The 25,283-nt window shown below is 39.8% G+C and overlaps 1 protein-coding gene across 3 annotated transcripts in view; it reads right to left on the bottom strand.

Moving 5' to 3' along the window:
* Positions 1–385: 385 nt before the first annotated feature.
* RABGEF1 (RAB guanine nucleotide exchange factor 1) overlaps positions 386–25,283 on the bottom strand; it is a 50,191-nt gene continuing 25,293 nt past the window's right edge. For 2 of the 3 annotated variants that reach the window (XM_043455845.1, XM_043455844.1), the window contains exons 3-9: positions 23,602–23,768; positions 18,378–18,547; positions 12,154–12,235; positions 11,307–11,439; positions 10,002–10,093; positions 5,179–5,435; positions 386–2,700 (exon numbers count right to left, since the gene is read on the bottom strand). In XM_043455845.1, coding sequence (XP_043311780.1) covers positions 2,302–2,700; positions 5,179–5,435; positions 10,002–10,093; positions 11,307–11,439; positions 12,154–12,235; positions 18,378–18,547; positions 23,602–23,768 — 1,300 coding nt within the window. In that variant the 3' untranslated portion in view covers positions 386–2,301. The remainder of the gene's footprint in view (positions 2,701–5,178; positions 5,436–10,001; positions 10,094–11,306; positions 11,440–12,153; positions 12,236–18,377; positions 18,548–23,601; positions 23,769–25,283) is intronic. The other variant, XM_043455846.1, reaches the window with a different exon arrangement.

Raw genomic sequence — 25,283 nt, 5'->3', positions numbered from 1 at the left:
AAATTAATTTAATGTCTTTCATTTTTAAGTATGATAACGACCGCTGTGGTTTAAAAGGGAAACCTTTATAACATGAGAATATTAATACCGTATATTTTCCTAAGATGAAGAACCAAAAATCAACCTATTTGGAAGAGGAATGGATTAGGAAACTTTATTGATAAGAACTTCTGTTCCAATAACATTTATAGTACATAAAATATCAGTACTTTCTGGTTGAGAAAACAGAATCCCTGGCTATGATATTGATGCTGACTTAAGAGACTGTAATGCAAGAGTCCAAATAAGAAGAATTCAACCAATAAGATATATATAAAAAAAAAATTTCAAAAAAAAAAAAATTTCAACAATTTATACACAGGTAAGAAGTCAAAAGAAGACAGTCTTTTGGGGGAGGCTGATATGCACATTTTATTTAATAAACATAATGTACAATGACTAAAAGAACGGTATATTCCCAGGAGAAGTAAGAGTGTGTATGTATACCTGGATTAGCACCTAGAAAGTACATAGAAAAGAAAAAAAGGGGAAAGCTCTCTACGAAGACCATCTGGGCCCGGGTTTCTCTGGGCACATTCTCCAGACACTTGATGGTAATATTCCAAGTGAGCTTGGTGATCAGCTGATTCAGTTAACTGCTTCATTCTTCAGTGCTTTAGGACAACAGATGTATCAACGAGATGCATTTTGAACGTTAATTTAAGTAACGGGTAACAAGTTTTACACCCACCCTAGTTTTATTCCAAAACTACTGCACTACACATCTGTGGTACACCATGAGGAAGACACTGGAACACAAAGGAAGCTTTCTTAAGCTTGTGTGATGTGATCTTGTGCAAAAATGGTGCCCTGGGAATTACAATTTCCCAGGTACTCCGAGAGTCTGCAGACATCAGATTGTGAGGAGCATCACGATGGTGTATTTAGTTGTGAAAGGCTCTACCAGGATTAGGCAAGGCTCCATGCTGCCAGGGGCTGGAGAGCTTTACCAAATGAGCTCTGAGTTCACATTTCACTGTACATTTGGTGCCATTTTCTTTGGTTATATCATATTAACCATCAGGAGGAAAACGCCTTTGCTTACAAAACAGATCAGCAGTCCCTAACTGGGGGCAATTCTGTCCCCTGGGAGATATCTGGCAATGTTTGGAGACGATTTTTCACAACTGGGGGGGCTGCTACTGGTGTCTAGTGGGTGTGGACGCCAGCAACACCACTAAATACTCTACAATACACGAGGTGGTGCCAAATAAAATGTTCTCAGGCTCCAAATAGTACTGAGGTTGAGAAACCCTGAAAGAGGCTTATGTGACGTGTGACTGGGCTGTCCAGAGTCACAAGCACACTGTGGAAGCAGAGACGCCCCCTCCCGTGCCTCTACACTTTGAAGCTCAGAGAGATGTTCCATCAGCTCTCACCTGCGGAGACCTGTTCATTCCTGGCTTCTGACTCAAGACTTAGGGCCACCGCCCTGACCAAGAGCTCAGGGAGCATCTGCTGAATGGAAGGAGGACAGAGGCGCTGGAAGCACGGTTCAGTCTCCAATCGACTGTGCTGAACGGTAACTTCACATGACTGAAAATGTGATTCAACGGTGTCATGTTCTCTGACTGAACAGGACCTCAAAGTTAGGGCTAACACATTGTTAAAGCTGGAGCCAACGTTTCAGGGAGAGTGTGTCTTAAGTATTTCTGCATTCATTTTAGTGGGGCAAACCAAACAAAACAGTGTTAAAAGGCAAATATTCAATATACTTCATTTCAAACAAACAAAAAAAAAGAAATGGAATTAACACATGAAAATGCCATGCACAGCGGACATCATTCCTTTTTTTTTTTACATATTTACAATTTTACATATTTACTTAGCAATATATCTTCTATCTTTACAATTATAAAAGTATGTCAAACTGTAGAACAGCGGTACCACATACATTTTTTGTAGCATTCGTTTTCTCCTTTAAAAGGCAATTATTTAACCAAATGCAAAAACACAGTGAATGCCACAGAGGAAGCACATAGGAAAACCATGGAGAAAAAAATAGATTTATAGACAAACTTTTCACACAAGCCTTAAATGAATCTATTTCAGTGACTCAATAAATAGTACTTTATTATTTACTAAGCCTCCCCTGACAGGAAAACAAAACAAAACGAACAAAACAATCCCACAAACTGTACCTTTAAAAACACTGTGATACTTCTAAGCAATTAAGTTATACTCTAGACCCCAATCAGTGGACTGCAGGAAGGGCTGGCTACAATTCAGGCTCAAATAAATACTATCCATGTTAAGTTTTCATCATCCTGCATAAACTTGAGGTTGCAACGGTGGAGGAAGTTTATCATTTTCAACATTTTCAGAGTCAATAGCTGCTACAGACTGATTTGGGGGTCTAATTTCAAGTGGGTATTTCTCAACAATGTCTTGAACCTCTTTTGCGATTCCATCCGTCCAATCTATGAGGTCTTTCTCAAGTTTCTTAGCTTCATTCATAATCCTTTCCTGTCGTTCATTCAACTGAGACAGGAGGTCCAAATTCTTGTACATCTGCTTCACACCTAAGCAAGCATCAGGAGACCAACTCTCAGATTCCTGCTTCCTGGGAGAAGTCTGGCCAGACATGTATCGATCAAAATCTTCCTGACTTAAATTCAAAGACTGAGCATCTAATTTCTCAATGAAAGCCACGGCACAGCACTATAAAAAGAAGAGAATGTCATTTATTATAGTTATATAGGAGAGCTACAAACATTCAAAGAGAAGATAAAAAAATCCATTTATTACAAAGAATTTAAACAGAGTAAAAACTTGATAAGATAATCTTATGAACCTCCATGGACTTCAGCTTCAAAAATTACCATGGCCATTTATGTTGTTTCCTTTATACTCCCATTTGCAATAATGCATTTCTTCCTTTAAAAAAAATTAAATCTAACTGCCAAGTTCATTGAGCCAGAAATTCAGTCCTCTCCTTGGGTGGTTCGAAGGTCCTAGGATCTTGAACAGAATGAAATATCTGAAGAGGCACCTTTAGTATTCGTTCCACAATGGTTATCACAGAGCTTCCTGTATGTTTCCTCGAAGTCAGAGGCGCTCCGCTTCCCTGCCACGCTTCAGGGCAGAGGAATCACAGTGTGGCCTGGAGCTCCAGGGCCATGCCCCATGAGGCCCTTCCCAGCTCTGCAGACCCACCCAGCACACGGCCTGCCACTGAGCATCTCTGCAGGTACTGGTGGTCCTCAAAGATGTTTTAACGTCAAACAGTTAAAAAAAATATACTTTGATACAAGTCAACCTGAGTGAAATGTCACCTCTGTCAACTGACAGCCCAGAGCTGTGTGACCCTAGAAAAGTTACCTAAGCTCTCTATGGTTCCCACATTTGTAAAATGCGGGAAATACCACCCAGAGTTACTGTGAGAATTAAATAATGTAGCACGTGTCTCAGGCTTAGCTCACAGGTCTGTAGTAAGCAATGAATAAATGGTAGCAATCATTAGTACAGAAATGCCGGGGGAAATGCTGGGTGACACAGACATCTTAGTTATATTCCCTTAACTAATTTTTTCTAGAATATACCTAGAATTATATCTATAGAAATATATCTAGAATTCTAGAATATAAACATACCATTTTCACACTTTTTTTTTAATAAAGTATTTTTTGAGAAAGACATGAAAAATATAACAGGAGAAAATAGGCAGCTCTCAGAATTTCTTTTGAGAAACTCATTCATAGGATATTACCTTATTATTCATAAAAAAGCAAATCTCCTTAAAGAATATTTAGCAAATCTATTTCAACAGCCTCATCTGACAAGAACGTGCCTGTCTGACCCTCACCACCTGTTCACACTATGTGTGTGGAATCACTGCAGCCTATTTTCTGGAAAGAAGAGGCAGATAATTCTGAGGTTCCTGGCCTAGGGGAGTAGATACATGGTACTGCCACTAATGGAAACAGTACATAATGGAAAAGAAAGAAACATTTGATGGGAAAGTAGCTTCAGTTCTGAACAGATTAAATCTGAAGCACAATAAATTAGCTGGGAAGCTCAGAGTGAGGTCAAAACTGCAGGTCATCATTGTACAGGTAACCAGCAGCGCTAGGACCAGAGATAGATGCATGGAGGACAGACCCCCCCAGGGAGTGACACCTTTAAGGGGACAAGGAAGACACCAGGCCCCCAAAAAGCCCAGGGAGATGGAGTGGAATCGTGGACGCTGAGGCACACGAGATGTTCCGGAAGGAAGGCGTCACCAGGGGTGTTAAAGGAGTGAACCAAAGCAGAGGCCCTAAGGCATGTGGCAGCTGGCTGATTTTTTTTACTTTTGCCACAGCGGTTTCACTGGGGCCATGACTCTGAGTCTGGCAAGAAGAGGATGAAGAAAAATGGTGTGCACACAGTTAAGGCTGTGGGTCAGGGGTCCAGGAAGAGCTGCAGAGTGCAGTGATTCAAGGATCCATCTTTTTAGACAATTTACCAGAAATGCTTCCTTATGTAACCTGGCCGCCCCTCCCTCCCTATTACCCTGTATAGCTTCCAGCACAGGAAACAAAGAACGTAAGGTGTCTTGAGGCTCAAATTCATGATTGTGACAATAAATCTAGTCTAACACAAACAAGGAGAAGTCCAGCGGTCAACAGTCAGTCATGTGGCCTCAGGCCTTAGATGTGCGGACCTCATGACTGTTCTGCCTAGTGTTAATTAGTACTGTAAAAAAACAAGAGCTGAAAATCACTGCATATCCTCTATACATCAGCATCTCAGTATTCAGTTTTAAGAGGGAATTTGTAGAAATGAAACAAAAAATAAATAGTAAGTCTTTTAATAAAGGAATCAGCCCAAGATCTGATTTATTCATGGTTGAAACAAGCAAGTAAATGAGCGCTCTCACAGCCGGGACTTGGGGAGTGAGAGCCAATAGCAGCAAAGACACTCAGCGTGGCCGTCACGTGTCCTGTAGGGGAACCACAGTGGCTCAGTCCTGGGAGGTGGAATGTGTGCCTGGCCTGGTCACATGTGCTCCGTGATACGAAGCACACATCCTCAGCTATGCTGACCCCTCAACTCCAGAGCACGCACGTGTCACAGGCCTGTGAGAGCCCTTGTCACACCCTTCAAATGAATACCTTCTGGGTTCTTCTCCACACCACCACCAAGTCAAGTCCTTACCAGATTGGTGAAATAGTAGCCATCCTCGCCCGTCATCAGTCGGCTTGGGTTGCAGAAGCGGGTGATGTACTGAATGTTGGACTGAAGGCGTGGGGGGTTGCCCTTCAAGACAATGTAGATGAGCGTGGGTAAGAAGTCATCGGCTGAAGCCGGCTCGCTCTTGGTGATCTTGATGGCATTGAAGATGTGCTTGCTGCACCTGGTGATGCAGGCCAGCTTATCCCGGGGCACACGCTTCGAATCCATCTCAATGATATCTACAAAGGAGAAGGGATGCTGCTTCCAGTGAGGAGACGGTTACACCAAAGAGGTGTCGGGACCATCCTATTTCATCTCTTAAGTTACAGAGGTGCCCTCGCTAACCCTTTCTCCACTAGTTAACTTAGCATATGAGAAAGCCTGCAACAACAGTAGACACTAGCTCACACTTGGGCGCACGTGCCCATCAGCCAGGCCCTACACTGCGTGCTCTACAAGCATCCTCTCTCCATCCCCAGGGTATGCATGTGCACTATTATTATCAAGGGAGCTGAGGTTCAGAGAGGGTCAATGATTTGCCCAAGATTATACAATAAAAAGGCTCATAGCAGGGATCTGAAGCCAAGCCTATCTGAGTCGAAAGCGCATTCTTTAAGTCATGATGTAAAATGGTTATGAGCTCCCCAGAGAAATAAGCAGAGTCATTTCACTGTTTTTGTTCCTCATAAATACACTGTAAAACTCAGTTCAGAAGGCCTTATTTGCATACAGCTTTTTAGAAATGTGGCTATTTTACAAGGCATCTCTGAGCTAGATATTAAAGTGCAAGCGGCTGAAATCCATCACACAGAGGTCCACAGGGGCCAATCCTCACGGCATATAAATCTCCCACTAGCAACAAGTATCTAATTACAGGTTTATGACACTTATAACCTGCTGGGTAGCAGAGGGGATGAGCATAGGTATTATTTAATCTCATAAACAATACTTGATTTCTCTCAGAAGCAAAATTATTTCACTGCCCTTCACTACCACTAAGTCCAACTAGCAGGCTCTTACAAGTTCACATTCTTGTCACAAGGACTAGGAGGCAATGAGGAAGGGTCAAGTTTGAACTCTGCACTGTCAGAACCACACAAAAGGAGGGCAGGCGGGTGCCTCTGGACAGACCTGCCTACAGTCTAGAACACCATGAAAGGAAAGAGCTGAATTGGCTTAATTTGACACCAATTTCTTGCCACTAGCAGAAATAAAAGTTTCAGATTTAGGTGGTTTGGTGGTACATGCCAGAGATTTGTTCTGCTCTCAGTTCTCACCCCTCGGGTCAGCCACCTGGGGAAGTTCTCACAGGACCATCAGCCATGGAAGACTAACATGTGGGAGACAGCAACACTGCACAGTGCTGAGGCCTTATTTTAATTTACTAATATTTTTATCCCTCCCTACTTACCTGTCTATTGTATGAATTATATAATTTTTGTTCGTTTTATTGTTTAAATTTTTATTCTGGGTTTTAATTACTGTTACTATGTCTCAGTATATTTATTTTTTTCTATTTAAATACAATTTATTACCAAAAAGATCTGGGGGAATGTCTATATATATAAATATATATATTTTTTAAACCATTTTCACCTTATTTAGCCTTCTGTCGTCTTTTACTGTTGGTTTACATTCTCCATTTCAAATATTTAACCATGTTCTCATTAATCTTTATTCCTTAAGTTTTAAAATGAATTAAAAGTGAATTATAGGCACATATTTTATTGCACTTCAGATACTGCATTTTTTTTTTTTTACAGATTGAAGGTTTGCGACAACCTATGTTGAGCATCTCTCAGCACCATTTTTCCAACAGCATTTGCTTATTAATTACTCTGTGTCACATTTTGATATTTCTTGCATATTTCAAACCTTTTCATTATTATTATATGTTATCATGATCTGAGATCTTTAATGTTACCATGGTAATTGCTTCGGCATTTTTAGCAATAAAGTCTTTTTAACATAAGGTATGCATATTGCTCTTTAGGCATAATGCTACTGCACACTGAAGAGACTACAGTACCACGTAAATAGAACTTTTATCAGCACTGGGAAACCAGACGTCCGTGTGGCTCACTTTACAATAGTGTATGCCTTATTGTGGTGATTGGGAACCAAACCCGTAGAATCTCTGAGGCATGCCTGTATTTTCTATCTGGACACGTGTGTAGCTGCCCTGCCAAGGAGCAGGGCCAGCAGTGTAAAAAGAGAAGAGAAGAAAAAGGAAGGAAAATAAAGGGGAAAACAAAACCCAAGGGACTTCTTCCACACTCTCCATCTGGTAGTGAACCCCACCCTTGCCCAGTATCTTTGAGTCTGAGAAAAGTTTCTTTTTGCTTTTGGACCACCCATCCCCAGAAGCAGTTCCATGATTTGTGCTGCCCTGAAGTCTAAACTAGGAGACGTGGAAAGAAAAGTAAACAACACAGGAAACTCACAACTGCATTAGCTGTTCCTCTAGTAATGACTTCCCTTTCCAATCTGCCTGCTATGACTTACTTTTCAGAATCCTCAGATACGGCTTTGTTTTCTGTTCAAGGCTTTTGAAAAAAGTGAAAGCATCAGTCTCGCATTCATGCCTGACCCTTTGTGACCCCATGGACTATAGCCTGCTCAGCTCCCTTGTCCATGGGATTCTCCAGGCAAGAACACTGGAGTGATTGCTATTCCCTTCTCCAGGGGATCTTCCCAACCCAGGGATCCAACCCAGGTCTCCTGCACTGCAGGCAAATTCTTTACTGTCTGAGCCACCAGGGGCCAGGAGGAAAGATAGGGTTGAGGGTAGGGACTCTATCTTAGCAGATGTCCAGACTTATCTTTAATGGGGTTTTGAAAGCAAAGTAGGCAGTACTCCCAGGTCAGTCAAACTGGGTGCTAGTGACATTTGGGCCGGATGATTCTGCTGCAGGGACTGCTCTGCACACTGCAGGGTGTTTAGTAGCACTCGGGGGTTCTACCCACTAGATGACGGATGCCAACTGAAGTGGCACGGGCCTCAGTGCAGTGTATTTATAAACAAAAAGGACAGTCCTGATTAGAAGCAGACAGTGATTTGGAGAAAGTTCAGTGATTATCTCCACATTTAAGACTATTGTTAGCGACTGTCCTTTTGAAGGTTGACAAGTTTATAGCATAGGAAGAAAGTGATCATATCAATTCTGGTCCTCAGAGGCAGAATGTGGCAGCTCTTGGATTGGCAAGAAGAGGGGGTTAAGATGAGAGCATAAGAAGGCTTTTAAAATTTCGTGGCTATACTTTTACTATCAAAAGATCTCTTCAAACTTCATCTTAGATGCCAATAGAGCAAAGTCCCACAGCTCAAATTCTGTTAACAAACTGCTGATATACTGACATCTTTCTTATTTTTATTTTTCAGCAAACAATGATTTGGCACTTGTAGTTTCTGGTTTTATAAGGTCTGTCCTGTGGCTTTTCAGAAAAGAGTCCCCAACATAAATTCCTATGAAGTACTTTAAATTTAAACCAGTTGATCTTGAACTTACTAGTAAGAGTCTTTGGGGGAAAACATAAGTACAAGTTTCAGGCTTCACTTTCAATCTCTTATGGATATCCCCTAAACAAAAGGCAGGGGTGGGGGTTGGGCCTTGACCCAAAACGGTCATTCATGGGACCCATGAGGAGCTTAGCAGAAAAGCTCTGAGCAACAAAGAGGATGGTATTTAGTGAGGACAATTAAACTCTACGCAGGTAATTACAGAAAATAATACATTTTATATCAAGAGCTGAAATGTGAAAAAGTACAAAGAGAAGCAGAACCTGAGAAAGTGGAAGAATCATGTTAGCTAGAAGATAATTCAGTCCCTGAAGGGACCTTGGAGCTAAGTTTCTGTAACAGCCTCGCCTCCTTTCCAACCCTGATAATATCTTAAGCAAACCCTCATTTCTTACTGCAACTCGAGTCTCTGGTTCTTATAACCAAAGGAGACTACTTAATGGCGTGCCTCCAGCACTGCTAACATCAGCTGACCCACTTTCCTTCCCAGCAGAATTTCATTAAAAATCTCTAAATTGGTAATCTCTTTCCAACTCTTCTCCTTAATTAAGGAGATGTTGGACAAGTTGGATGTCTTCTCCACCAGGTTTGTTTTAAAACTTTTGTGTTGCACTTCTGCTAGGTTATTCCTTGATTAAGAAACAGAAACCTTATTAGGTGAATGTTGGAGCCACATCAATTTATGGCACTTCATTTACTTCTCCAACTAACCAGAAAAGAAATGCAAAGCACATCTCTGATTAACAACCAACTACAGGCATCATCGGAGAAGGCAATGGCACCCCACTCCAGTACTCTTGCCTGGAAAATCCCATGGACAGAGGAGCCTGGTGGGCTGCCGTCTATGGGGTCGCACAGAGTCAGACACAACTGAAGCAACTTAGCAGCAGGAGCAGCAGAAACATCATTTTAATATATAATTCTAGCTTGGGGTTAACCATGCCTCACCAATTTCATCTCTCAAAATTATTCTGATATATAAATACAGTTGAGTTTTAAGAAATTTACCTAGTTGACTTTAGTTCAATGCTCAAGAAATAAGAAATGGTCATGGAAAATGAAGGGGGAGAGTGGTTTAGTTGCTGATCTGAAAATGCTTCAAATTCATAAACCTAACACTCTTAAATCACTTTTACCACATTCCAATATAGCTTTGGCAATCTGCATTTTAGAAGTATTTTAGAAATACTATCTTTTTGCTCACTGAAATAAGTACAGATTTATAAAGCAAAATGCTAACTTCGAGGGGAAAACATCCAAATACAAAGTTCTTAGTTTCACTGACCTGTAATTGCTTTCACCACCATGTCGGACACTTCTGGAATTTCTTCATTAACAGGGACACAAAGCATCTGAGGTGTAACCCAGTGCAGGGCTCTACCGAGAGAGAGACAGACAGTGAAAAAAAAGGTCCAAGGATGGACTGTAATCATTTATCATGTTATTTCCTCAGTGATAGGAAAAGACGGGCACCACTGGCTCGTCAGGCAATCCAAGCCCCTGCACGTACTAGCGGCTCAGCTGATGTGCCGGGCAGCTGGAATCCTATGATGAGGCTTCTCTTCTGCACTTATCACAAGAAAGCAGAAGACAATTTTTCCAGTTGAAATGAAATTATACTACATTGGAAAAGCACTGGATATTTGAGAATGAAGATGTGGGAAGAACCTGCTGCTCCCTGTCCTCACTGCCCATATTTCAGGCTCTGCCCTCGACCTGAGGCACACCAGAGCCCGGGTCAGAGATCATCAGGCATGTGTCACTTCTGCCTGAACCTCGGAGATTTCTGATCACGTGGTGATTCCACTCATGAAATTCTGCCAGTCCTCACCACATGCTTGACTAACACTCTCACCTCAGTCTAAAGCCCACCGAGTTACTTCTGGTTTCCTCCCTTATCTTCCCAAGATCAATTCCACACTTCCGATGAGACATCATCAAGTTCAGAGCTACCGATTACCAACCCCGCTGTCTGGGAACCCCACTTGTGATCCGAGCTCCCTCTCCTCCAGAAACCCCTTTTCAGCTCAGGCCTGGCCCTGTGCCCACACGTCGACGGCCTCTCTCCCCAGTGCTCCGCGGCCACTGGGGACTCAGTCTACTGGCCATGGAGGAGTGGGTGCTTTGCACAGTGTTAGCCACCCAGGGCTAGTGGAAAGAGGCAGCAGCAGAAATGGCTGAATCACCCCTGGGAATAACAGAGAAAGACAACACACACTGTCTTTATACGGATATTCACAGCTTCCTGCCTGACAAGACAGTGCAGTGAAATGAGAAAACAATGAAATTTCCTCTTGTTCCTTGGAAATTTTGGAGATCTGAACAGTCTCAAATACAAGGCATGATTCTCATCTAAAGCTGCCTGGATTCAAACAGATGAGCAAGATGGAGACCTGAGTCTTTTCCTCTTGTCAATTTACCACATTCCTTTTCTTTCTGACATGACAAAGGAGTTTATATGCTAAGGATGGCTCCCACCTTAGCTGTTACTTGCACCCAAGGTCTGAAACTCAAGGGCCCTGTTTTCTCAGATGTGTTCTTCCAACAGGAGGCAGTAAATACAACAAGGAAAAGCAGAACAACCAACTACCTGATCCTCTTCTGAATAGCAAGATCTTTCTTCTCATCATCAGTAGTTTCTGGGCAGAACACGTATTTATAGAGACGAGTCATGATGTACTTTTCAATCTGATCCATTATCTTCTCAACTCTTTCTGGAGGCACTGAAATATTCAAAAGGATATTTGAATGAAGGATGAACATTTGAAATGAAGTGATGTTTTCATAGTACTTTCAATGTAGCAGAAAACTAATTTATCAGAAATACATTAAAAACACCCAAACAAAAGTATAAGATATTAAAAAACACTCTAAAAAAATTACCCCAACTTTCGGGGCTGCCTTTTACAGAATCCCTACTTCTAACTGAAGCTGTCTGGCAGGACCTAACAGGTGTACACCCTGCTTAATGAGAAGACCGTAGCACGGTGCTACTTTAGAAAAGCACTTGAAATTCCCAAGACTGGCAAGTGCTGGCAAGAGTCACCCTTTCGCTTTTCAGAGGTCTACTATATGACCTTAGGGGTCACTCTAAAGTAAACAGATGGGGCAGATTTCTCACCAAAATGGCAATTCTGAGATAAGGGTTTTATTTAGAAGCCTCCCAAGGGGTTTTAACTGACTCTGTCCCTATTCCCAATGAAATTATTAAATATTGCTCAAGAAATTATCCAATTGCCTGATTATCTTGGAATGATATACATCGTGGTATTCAAAGATACTGCTAAGTATAAAACCAACTATCTGAATGCTAGTGGAGTAAGCTACAGTACAGAGCAGGCAAACCAACAAAAGAAAGAGAGAAACTACTGAGAGACTCAGCAGGAGGGCTCTGCAACTACCAGCCGTCCCTCCCAGGCAGGCTAACAAAGGATTACCTTTTCCACGAGTCTGCATTCTTTCAGCCACATTCTGGTAAAAATCCTGAGTACATTCTGACTGCTCCTCAATGCTTAAGTCCTGAAACAAAGGGACAAAGAGGCTGCTACGTAACTGAAAGACAGATCATGAGGAAAGCTCTATATTTACAAAACCTACTCCGTGAACTAATCCCAGAAGTACTTATGAATTCAATTACTGCTGCAGGCAAGAAAAGCCTGTCCTTTAGTATTCTTTACCACATTCCATGACTTCTCATTACTTTTTGCTGTATACACATATTCTTACATGGGTATAATGCATATTTTGAAAATTTACATGTATATGTACGTTCTGACTTACCTAGTCTATTTAATCATTTGATGGCTTTATAATATTCCATTATATTAGCCAATTTATTCAACCATCTTCTACCACTGTATGCCATGGGTTCTTACCCTTTTTTCATTAATTATATATTGCAGCTATAAACAACTGTGTGAAGATAGTTTATTTTGGGTTATTTCTTTGCAATTAATTTACAAAAGTGGCATTAACTGCTTAAAAAATATGAACAACTTTACAGCTCTAAATACCTGTTGCTAGATACAACCCTCAGAAACTCCAAGTACAGACATTAGCCATGTATGTGTGCCTATCTCTCCACAGCCCCTCCAGCACTGGGCATCGTAATTTTTATTTGGGTTTTACTGATTTTACAGGTGTAACATGTGTATTAGTATTTACTCCCCACTTTTTCCAAAGAATATTTGAAGTCTATACGAGAGATAAACCCAGTTCAGCACAACCTAGAAAAATGAGGAAACAAGACAAAACATGGAAAGAAACAGAAAGTAGAGCTGGAAAGATAACACTAAAATATCTTCCTTGAAGATACAGAAGTTACTAAAAAAAAAAAAAAAGTCAGCCCGTAAATTTGTCTAACTAAGCTGTCTAGCAATCATCAGTAAGATGAAAACAGTCACACAACTGAGTGTCCAAATATAAAAGCAGTTTCTTAGGTGAAATTCTGACTCCAAAATCAGGAATTTCTCCAAGGGTTCTCATGAGGATGTCATCGCAGGAGGGCATGGATATGGCGCAAGACAAATTCCACAGGACTCAGACCACCTCTGCACAGGCCAATGACAGGGGTCAATAAAGCCCCAATGAAGCACATAGTCCCTGACGCTCTGGCTGATTCAGAAGAGATGGCCTGGCGTGAGGGATAGTGAGCAAACCTTGCCTACCTGCCTTCACAATGTCTCGTCCACCCTTCCCTGGTTTGGGTTCTCATTACATCTCCCCTGGAGTTCAGCTGCTCTTCCCACTTTTGATCTTTCCTTTTTCAACTGAACACCTTAGGTCACGATCTGGTCCCCACGTACCCCGCTAGGTTTCCTATTGTTGAGAACCTGCACTTAGCTTTCCCGCCTCTCTAACAATGTAAAATTATTCTCTGTCCAGATTACTTCTGCTCCTCTCCAATCCTCCAGAAGCTGCCCGAGGAAGTCCCACAAGGTCTCATTCAAGGCTCGGTCCCCATCTCGCCTCCTCTGAGAAGATGTCCCCTCCATTCCCTTGGTCAAAACAACCTTGCAGGCCTCACAGCGCTCAACAGTGCCCTGCACTCCTTAACTGCCAGAATGTTTAATACCATTAAACCTTTTTCCTGATCATTAAGAAAAATTTTCAACAGTTCCAATTGTAGCTCCTCTCTGTAGATGAAATAAGTATCTTAATTTGCTTTCTTCTAAGGTTTCTCATTCTTAGCTCTTTTATTTGGTGGGCATGTAAGGTTCATAGCAAACACAGACCTTAAATAATCTGCACACAAACTTCCCTGTCTTCCTCAGCAGCAATTAGTAAAAAGCAATCCTGTTCCCCCTTGTTTTTCTAATTCTCATGTAATTTGCTCCTGAGAAACTGAATTTATTTCTGGAATCCCTGGTTTATTTTACCATTCTCTCTCTCTTTTTTTCTATATATGAAAATCATATCTAATTGTGGTAACTTTCATTTTAGTAAATTCTGAAGTGTCTGCTACATTTAGAAACTTCCCCTCCCAAACTCCTGCTACCTTCTTTTACTAGAATAAACAATGTAACATTGTAATTTAATATTTTAAGTGTTCATACTGACCTGAAAGGTATCTTTATCTGTAAATTTATCTTTTTGTTTTCCTCAGCTAGATCCAAGATATCTGTACTTCCTCAGCTAAATCCAAGATAAAATCCAGAAACAGTCTTTTAATTCTTTGAATAAACCTCTTTCTGTATTAGATTAAGTTATCATTTAATATTTAATCTTTTTATTACTATTATCTTTAAAAATTGCGCTTTTTAAAAAGTCTGCTAGGCTCTCTAGCTTTTCATCTCTGGCATCTTGTACTGTAACTGAATTTTGTGGGTTTATCTTACCATGCTGCTAAATTTATCTCTATTGGTATTCTGTTTTCTCTCAGATTTTCCGGTAAGATTGTTTCCCCCCAATTTCCAGAAAATTATATTTCTATTCATTCTGAAACCATTTATTACATGGCTAATAGAATTCCAGCCACTATACCAGGCAATAACATAAAAAATAATGATTCTCAGAGGGCATTCAGATTGAACAGGAAGACTGAATGCAAATAATTCAATACTTTCTGCAATGGATTATCTTCTTAGGTAGCTTAGAGGAAGAGACAGACAATGAACTGATTTATAATATATAACATGGCTAACTTTCACTCGCATCAAATCTTAACAGTAAGAACACATTTCTTTCTTAAGACTATTACCAGTACTCACTCCCAGCTAGAAACTATGGCCTCCTTTTAAAGGCCTAAATGGCCTGTTTTATAGGTGGCAATGGATCACCTAATTCCTCCCCCAGCTCCACACAATCACTGTAATTTTGTTACAGTTCAGAAAACTCCATTTTCTATTTCTATTGCACAGATTTACACGTTAGCACAATATTTATTTTGCAGTGTGAGCTAACTCTCCTGCCACTCTGTTTTCTTAGCCTGCTTTAGATTCTTCAGAGGACTAACCACAGTTGTATATTATAAATTAGCTTATTGCCTATCTCCTCCACTAAAAAGTCAGTTCCCTGAGGGTACTGTTACTGTCATATCCCTGGAGGCTACCACAGACCCAGGCATAGAAAGAAAGAATGCAAGGGGACATGCCTATGGCTGATTCATGCTGATATAAGGCAGAAACCAACACAATATTATAGAGCAATTATCCTCCAATTAAAAATAAATAAATTTTTTAAAAAAGAATTCAAGTGGCCATTTATTACTCCCTTTATACTATTGTAAAGACGCGGGGAGACAGTTCTATGTTGATCTTCTCCTATTTCTGCACATCTTGTGAGGAGACACTGGCGGCCTCTCTTCTGCACCCTTTTCCAGGATAGCTGTATAGCGGACAGGCCATGAAAACAGGGTTGGGGCCGCACTCAAGTGAAAAGGGTAGGCTGTCACTGTCTAATATAATAAGGTTTCTCTCTGGAGCAAAAGTCAGGCAGGCTCATAGCCCTATAAAAGATACTCTTCCTTAGCATAACTCACTGCCTATACAAGGATTACCTGGTCCTCTCTGCATGCCCTGTGGGCACTGATAAGTAGGGACCCAGTACAAACGCACTGGTTTGTACATTTACATGTACTGATCTACTCGGGCCCCTCTGCCGTCATTAACTGGCTTTTTTTTTTCCCTGACCCAGGAAGCTTTTGTCTTCTGCCAGTATTCATGGAATCATTAAAATGAAAGCATAGTTGCTCAGTCGTGTTCAACTCTTTGCGACCCCATTGACTGCAGCCCTCCAGGCTCTTCTGTCCATGGAATTCTGCAAGCAAGAATACTGGAGTAGGTTGCCATTCCCTTCTCCAGGGGATCTTCCCAACCCAGGGAGCAAACCTGAGTCTCCTGCACTGCAGGTGGATTCTTTACCAAGTGAGACACCAGGGAAGCCCATGAAACGATGGCAAGCTAACCTTTAACTTGCAAGTAGAGTACATCTCAGATCCTTCAAAGTTCTTCCCAAAGGAGCTAAGTGATATAATAGCACATTTGTGCTGGTAAATTCTTTCAGGTTTTACAAAATTCTAAAAGATTATTCAAAATTTTCTAAGAAAAAACACAGTCTAGCAGTGTAAATTACTTCTTTTCTTTAAGCATTCTTTACCAATCCCTGGGATAGTCTTCTCTATAATGTCTGTGTAAAGTCATTTTATTTTTTTTTTCCAAAAAAAAAAAAAAAAGAAAATTGTCTGGCTGAGGTCTTTTTTCCACCCCTAGCTTTCAAAATCTTTGATTATTTCCTTAATTACGTTTTCTGTGTATTTTATCTTTAGAAACTAGATCTCCATGACCTATTTTCTAGATTAAGTTTCTTTTGTACTACAGTTCACTGTTTGATCTATTTAGGTTTTAACTTTTAATGTTCATATTTTTTGTATTGCTAGTCTCTGCTGCCTTCAATAATTTTTTCCCCCCAGGAAACTAAACATATTAGGGCTTTACGCCTTCTAAATACATGTTTAATTTTAAGTTTTAAAATATGTCGCCAAGCATGTAGTCCTCAGATTTTTAAGACAGTCCACTTTACAAGGGAATATACCCTGTGGTCATGAAGCTAGTTGAATATAGGTTGAAACACTTGTTCATTTAGATGAACAAAACAGAGCAAAAGTACCTGGTTTTTGTCAAATTCAATAACTGGCAAAATGAAGGTGGTAAGAACTATCAAGGTAAGTGAGTTCACTTTATCACTCTAAGGAAAAGCCAGTAGTAGTCAGTCACTTTTAGGAGCTAGACAGTTACTAATGACAAACTACTCAAATGTGCTTTTCACAAACATTACCATGTAATTTTTCAGCACGAGAAATGTTTAAACTTTTGCCTTTGCTTCAGTGAATGAAATGTGTAAGGGTTAAGTGTTCCAGTAACTCACATTCTGAGACTCTCAAAGGACAGCACAGTTGGTGCAGCCAGGTAGGCAAATTCTGCAGAATTCCCAAAGATGTTACATTCATTTAAAATACTCTGAGGGCACCAGAGTCTGAGCAAATACAATGTTATTCATGATACTCCAGAGGTCCAGTAGTGTCCTGTCAGTGGCTTCTGCAAGTACCTAATATTACTAAATATGTAGTCTTAAAAATCAATGAAAGACAGACTCCTGAGTTCATTAATGCAACTGTACATTTAGCCATTGGTTACCTGAGTTTTCCAACAAGGTTTAGGAAAAGATCAAAAGTACTCACAGATGAGTCAAGTGAACCAGGCTTTTCAAACAGTATAGCAGCTAGTTTTTTAAAAAAAATCTCTTTAAGCATTGCTTTGAAATACTTCAGTGTGTGGGAATTATGCAGGTGCTGAATGAAATTTTAGCCTAAAGAGGTACATTTTGGGGATGAGGAAGTATTTTTAAAAACTCTCAGTGCATATACAAAGTATTTCCTGATAAAGATAAAATGGCTGAAAAAAATTTTAACGCAATTCTGAAAATACTTGATTTTTCTAGACTTGACGTGTATGTGGAAAGAAGGCTGCTCATCACTGGTATACTCTAAGACTGGAGAAAATAGGAATGAAGAGGAAAAAGGTGTGGTCAAGAGTGGTTCACTGTTGAAACCATGGGTTAGAAATTACAGGTTAAAGACACACAGGGAGAGGACACAAGCTGTTGTCCAAGTGGCCCTGGATAAGTCACTCATCCTCTCTGGCTCTCAACTTCCCTACCTGTACAATAAATGGACAGAAGTTGCTACGGTCCTTTTCATTGTCTAAATTTTAGCTTTCACTTCTCTACCTGAGCAAGGATAGGAAAATTAAAAATCAAAATACAAAACCAAACCAAAAAAAAAAAAATCCTAAATGATTATTCTTTGTCTAATGATTATTACTTAAGAGTTCAAGGTCTACTATGGCCCTCTTGGCAGCTTATTATTTACAAGGTGACAAGTTAGGAAGGCTTATTAAAAGGACACAGACTTATAAAGGACACAGTACAAGTGGCTTTGATGTCAAACTTTTCACATGAAGATGATTTAAATACCATTGAGTTGCAGTGGAAAAGTATTAGCCTCAGAGTCATGTTTAACTTGATTCAGTGACATTTCTCAGGTAAGTGACAACATTTCTGGGTCTTTATTTTCTCAGTTGGAAAATGACAAAGTTTCACTAGATTATCACTAAGACCTTTCCTAAAACCAAAACTCTACATTTCTAGGTGGTTCTCAACCTACCCTTTTGTAATGCATTGCTTCCAAAAACAGCTTGGTCTGCTTATAGATTTCTTGGCCTGTCTTGTGGAAGGTCTTGAGAAATTCTATGAACTCTTTAGACACTCTATCCGTTTCAATGCTGGTTTGCCGGTTTATGGAAGGACTGGGAGCTTTTGCTTCCTGAATTTCTGCTGGGAAAATTAAACATAGTAAGTTTCATTACACAGAAGATCCATGCATGGAATTACTTTAAGTATCTAATTTAAGATTATTTAAATTATGCTAAATCAAAGTTAAACTTGAATTTAAGTTATTTTATGTTTAAATATTTGCATTTTCCTTGTTTGTTTGTTTAACGCTAAGTCGTGTCTGACTCTTCTGCAACCCCATGAATTGTACCCCACCAGGCTCCTCTGTCCCTGGGATTTCCCAGTATACTGGAGTGGGTTGCCATTTCCTTCTCCAACCCAGGAATCGAACCCCTGTCTCTGCACTGCAGGCGGATTCTTTACCCCTGAGCCACCAGGGAAGCCCATGCACCTAGTAACACAGCTTTAAAACACATGAAACATAAAAAGAAGAAATTTAAAATTTCATAATTTTAATAGGAGAGTTCAATGCTCCTTTCTTGGTAATCAATATTATAGGTAATACAAAACAGTCAGTAAGGACAGAATACCTGAACAATGTCATCAAACAACTTGAAGTAACTATTATAGAACACTCCACCCAACAAAAACAGAATACACATGCAATCTGACAAACTAACAGTGGTAATAGTTAACATACAGCAAATGTTTATTATGTGCTAAGTACTTTTCTGATGCTTTGTTGTATAATCCTCACAACTCTATAAGCTAAGGCTTGAGAACATTAATTAACCTGGATGATGCTGTAGCTATTTAAGTGGTACAGGCTGGAATCTGAACCCAGGACTCTGTGCCTTAACTCTGCAGCCTGAGCTCTTTACTATGCAGTATCTGCCTCAGCATGTCAGAGTGGACTGAGGACTCTTTCCAGGGAACACCATGCCCTGAGACTTTGGATCTGTAAGCCAGGCAAGGGCAGGAGAACTCTAACCATCTCTTTTATTGCCTTACTTGTGCACACTCTCTCCCCTCAACAAATACTATTCTCAGATGATTTTGATTTTTAAAAAATACTCTTTCAAAATGCTAATCAAAGTAAAAATACTCTATGATACTATAATGGTAAATACATATCATTATACACACTTGTCCAAATCAACCGAATGTACAATGCCAAGAATGAATCCTTATGTAGACTACATACTTATGAAAATCATGTGTCAACGTAGGTTCAGCAATTGTAACACAAATGGACCACTCTGGTGGGGGGTGTTGATATTGGAGAAGACTGCATGTGTGGAGGCATAGCACCTATGGGAAATCTCTGTATCATCCTTTCAATTTTATGTGAACCCTAAAACAACTTAAAAAAAACTTAAAAGATAAAAAGATGAACTGCATTCACTAGCTATGAATTAGTATGTGCATGCATGCTAAGTCACTTCAGTTGTGTCCGACTCTCTGTGACCCTACGGCTAATAGTTCACCAGACTCCTCTCTCCATGGAATTCTCCCAAAGAATCCCTTTCTACCCATTATCTAGATTCACAAAATTTTAACATTTTGCTCCATGTCTATGTGCATTTTTTTCTAAATTTTTTCAGAGTAGATGGTATGTATCATGCTCTTTATCCCTTAGTTTGGGTATTTCTTAGCAACAAGGATATTCTGTTGCTAACTATAGTTACTGAAAAACAAGCTTTTTTTTTTTTAAAAACACAAGATCAAACTGAGGGTCACACATTTATTTAGTGGTCATACAGTCTCCTCTAATCTGGAAATGTGTCTTTGTTTTTCATGACACTGACAATTTTGAAGAATACAAGCCAGTTATTTCTACTGAATGTGCCTCAATTTGGGTTTCTCTACTGTTTCCTCATGACTAGATGTCAGGTTATAAATTTTCAGCTTAAATATTACACAATTGATGTTGTGTTCTTCTCAAATTATCGTATCTAGAGGCACAGAATGTCCATTTCCCACACTGTAATATAGCTATCATTTCTCTATTTGTAATCAGTAAATAAGTTGTGGGAGTTAACCTGAATCAAGGTTCACAACTTGTTCCTCAGGAAACTCCCTCCTCTCACCCCAGACGCAGCATCCACTGGTGAAACCTGTCTGAACCAGTTCCTACCAGGATGACTATAAAATGGTGATTTTCTATCTCCATCACTCCTATATGTGTTAATCAACACTCTATGGTAAGCAAGAGTTTTCTTCCCTTCTTTATTTATCTATTTTATTAGTTGGATGGACTAATGGATTATTGTTTTATTCATCTGCAGTCCATCTATTGTCTTTATTTGTTTTGATATCCAAATTTGGTCAGTGGGAACCCATTCAAGCTGACCTCTGGGTGTTTGACATGTCCCCAACATTTCTGAGGAGCCCTCCTTTCCCAGTTCCAGAATCAGTCATTTCTCCAAGGAACCCAAATTCACTTCAGTGTAGGATAGTATTTAGAATCTAAGGTCTGAGTGGAAAGATTGGCATCTTAATTCTTTTTTTTTGGCATCTTAATTCTTAAGAGAAAAAAAAAAAAAGACAGCCTTCCTTTTTTTTTTTTTTTAAAGACAGCCTTCCTTAATCCCTCCTTAGAGCATTAGTTTTAGATTATTTGTAAAAGATGAACACAAGATTCTACTCAGGGTGACATCTATTTGAGCTCTAAAGAAAAAGGGCATTTTAGAACGTACGAGCAAGTATTTCAACTTGGCTAACCCACTGCAATTTACTCTAAACTACAGCTCACTCAACCCTGCTCTGGAGATTAAAAAACTGAAAGTAAATTCTGAGTCTTTACAATCAAGCTGTCCCATTAATCGTCTCTGAAGACACGGCCAATTCTAACAGGAAGTTAAAATATTTTTCAAATCCCTTAGAAGGTTATTTGTGTTCTATGTACCACCAACCTTTCCTGGCTTAAGAGCTTTCTTTCATACCATCAATAGAAGCAAGTAAAATATCAAGAGCAAGGACATCTTGTATTAACAAAGTAAAATAAAGAACACAGAACATAAAAGGCCTATTGTAGTCTAGACTCAATAAATGAAAACTGCATTTAGTATAGGCTAACTTCATCCATATGCAAAGGCCAAAAAAATAATCACCCTGAAATGCGGAGTTCATCTGGCAGAGTGTCATAAACAATCTGCAAAACAAAGGTCCAATAGAATACACACACATCAATTTTTTTCCCAACATTCTGAGGTCTTTCTCACCACATGCTTTCTACAAACATAAAACAGCTAAAGATCAAAAAAAATAAAAATAAAATTAAAAAATCTATCATTCTAAAGAAATTCAAAAAGTTAGGAACTATTCCACATGAACAGTTTTAAGATTAAAAATCACTTGAAATTTTTCTTTTAAAGTAAAATCTTCTTTCCATAATACAGTGTGTACTGTACAGGAGCTCCTAGGACATGATTTTAAAAGTGCCAAGTACAGTCATGAATGTGTGTGACTATTATGTGCTTATCTATCTACATAGATACAGACACAGATATAGTTATAGGTGAACACATACATATTTGAGGTCAAGGGATATGAGGGGAAAAAGCTTAACCAGGACTTAGGAGACCTGAGCTCTAATATAGCAACTCATTATATGACCTTGGGTAAATAAATTTGCCTTATGGGCTTTCACACTGTCATCTGTAAAATGTGACAGTTAGAGCTGATGGCTTTATAATTCTTTACCATTTCACTTGTTGTCATATATCATTTCACCAGACATCTATAAATGTACAAGGTTAATCAGACTTCCCCAAAGCAGGAAACAGAATGCAAACTAAACAGGAATGAATGGCTTTGATCAATACCTCTGAGCTCCTTACCAGCAGAGATTATTCTATCAAAAAAACAACATGCATCTTAAAATAGCTAACACTTATTGGAGACTTACTATGTGTGTCAGGTACTGGGCTAAAACGCTGTACACACATCAGCTCATTTACTCCTCAAGACACGCCAGTGATAGGTATTACTATCCCTCAGAATAGACAGGGCTTAAAGAGATTAGCCTGCTTAAGGTCACATAGCTAGCAAACTGCAAAGCTGAGACTCAAACCAGGGTGACTCCAAAGTATACACTTTTAATCACCCTACTACACAACCTCCTCATAAATAAATCATGAGCCAAATACATTCTTATCAAACACATTTAATCTGTTACAGGTATTGATTATTCCCCTTCTTACTGCTGTACAGAAAACTGCTGACAGAGAACCAAGCAAGAACAACTTCAAATGGATCATGTGAATGAAAAAGACAGCTTAAAGGTTTGCCTTTACTAAAGAGAAGTGCTGTATTTTTGGATAAATAATCGTTCCTTCTAATAAACAAAAAACAACAGTCATTAAATCCAAAAGATCAGCAAAGATCTTTAGGTGTGATACTATTATTTCCCTTTCTGTGGGCAGACCAAAAACCTAAGGACAATTATCCCAGGTTGGGGTGGAGGGAGTGGAAGAAGTGTCCAAGAGAACAGCTCTCTGACAGCATCAGTGTTGGTTATCAACACAAAGGTAGAGAGACTAAGGTCTAACAAGAGACATTCTTTCTTGCTTCCTGCTAGGTCATTTCAACTAGCTTATCAGCTCACTGGTAGAACAAGTGTGACTTTAGCGAGAATTTTCCTGCTGGTTATAATGTGGAATTTTAAGCAGTAGGATGAAAAAGGTCAAGTACATACAAAAGTGAGCCTTTCCTATATGTTCTCTAAATAGTAATTCCTATCTAGACACAAGCTGCCTCTCAAGCTTTCAGAAAACTTCTCTTTTAGGTAACTTTAAGATAACTTGAAGCAGTCATTTCCGATAAGGTATGGATAGTGAGGATATTAAACAAAGGAGAGTAAACCAATATTCAAAAACTGAAGGCACAAAAAATAAAACATCCAAGTAGATACGATGGGTATAAATTTTATAAACAAAACTATATGTTTCAACTATCTTTACTCCTCTGATAAAGTAAAAATAAGTTTTCTTAAACACAATGTCCTCCAACCAATGAGATTTCATTTGTCATCTGCACCTCCAACCCAACTTCTCAAGTCTGTGTTGATATCTCTGAATGCTTACAGAAAAAGCTGAGACGCACATTCTGTGTCTCATTGGGCACAAAAGGAAAAAGAGAATCAGAAAAATTACCCTTCTTTGCTCCAACCCTGGATGAAGCACTGAAGAATTTCTTCACTGTGGTAACCTTGCGGGTCTTCTCATTGGTTTTCTTCTCTTCAAACTTGGAAAATGTGAGGGATTGGGCCCCTTGGCTGCTCTGACTGCTGGCAAAGGCCTCTTCTTCCTCCCGCTGCAGACTGTAATTCAAGAAGAGATCAAGAGTAACCCTGATAATTCTCCAAGTTTTCCTTGCATATACAGGTAATAACTTGATGAACTGGGGAGCTAAAACGTTCAGAATTAGAGGTTAAATACCAAAGAGGTCTGAGGTCTCTGATAGCAAACTATCCTATGTGCCACTACAAACTTCAAAAGGGACCTTCTCCGTGAATCAAGTTCATTCAGCAGTTGTACGAGGATTACACAAAATAAAGTCTAGTCCTCTTCCCTGACAACCTCAAAGGTGGAAGAGAGAAAGAGCTAAGTCTGTAACTACCACATAATGTGACAGCGCCTACAGGAGACAGCAAAACCCTAGTGCTATGAGAATACAGGGGGAAAAAAACCTAAATCCGCTGAAAGAGTCCAAGAAGGTTTTTTGTTTTAAATTTATTTTATTATTTTTGGCTGCGCCAGGTCTTTGTTACTATGAGCAGGCTTTCTTTAGTTGCAGCAAGCAGGGGCTACTCTCTAGTTGTGTTACACCGGCTTTACACTGCAGTGGTTTCTCTTTTTGGAGAGCATGTGCTCCAGGGCATAGGCTTCAACAGCTGGGGTACACAGGGTTAGATGACCCACTGCATGTGGAATCTTCCCGGATGAGGGATTGAACCTGTGTCCCCTGCATTGGCAGATGGATTCTTAACCACTGGACCACCAGTGAAGTCCCAAGAAAGTTTTTATAATGGTGATATTCAGGCCAGTCTTAGAAGGATCAAGAGGATTCCACCAAGTGAAAGGGCATTCCAGAAAGAAGGTACTACTACAAATGGGAAGGATGTGACTTGTGTTGAGGACCAAGTTCATTCAATGTAGTCAGATCACTGACGATGTGATGGACTCTGATGTTGGATGTACACGTAGGCGCCAGGTGGTAAGAAACCTTGATTGCCAAGCCTGCTATAGTCCTGGACTTCATCATGTGGTAGGGAAATCAAGAAAGACTATAATCCAATACCATTGTCTGATCTGTGCTTTAAACATAACGCAGGTAGCTGTGACACCTGGAGGGGCAGACAGACTAGGGACAGAGACAGTAATTAAGAGCAGAGTACACAGACTTAAGAAAGAGAAACAAGACCTGGAAATAGGAGAGGATGGGATTCAAAAGGCCTCTCTGAGCTGAAATAAGCAGAACATGCTCAACTAGTTGTAACCAGTGTGTGGGAGTTGAAGGAGAAATTAAGAGTGATTGATGTCTTTTAGTCAACTGAATAAAGAGTGATGTCTTTAACTGATACAAGAGGGATACGAGGAACTGCTGGGAGTGGGGATTAGAGTAAATAAAAGCAAGGAATTTGGCCTTGGACCAGCTGAATTTGAGGTATTTATAATAAATCTCAAAAGTTATCCATAGAACTATGATTCTCAAAGTGTGATTCCCCAGAGAGCAGCATCAGCATCACCTGGGAACAACCTAAAACTACAAAACCTGGGGACTTCCCTGGTGGTCCAGTGGTATTATTCATGGCATTTTATTAGCTCCTATGCTC

This window comes from Cervus canadensis, chromosome 32 (genome assembly GCF_019320065.1).
Source record: "Cervus canadensis isolate Bull #8, Minnesota chromosome 32, ASM1932006v1, whole genome shotgun sequence".
Classification (NCBI taxonomy): domain Eukaryota; kingdom Metazoa; phylum Chordata; class Mammalia; order Artiodactyla; family Cervidae; genus Cervus; species Cervus canadensis.
The sequence above is the reverse complement of the archived record's forward strand: the minus strand, read 5'-3'. Positions and strand labels throughout refer to the sequence as shown.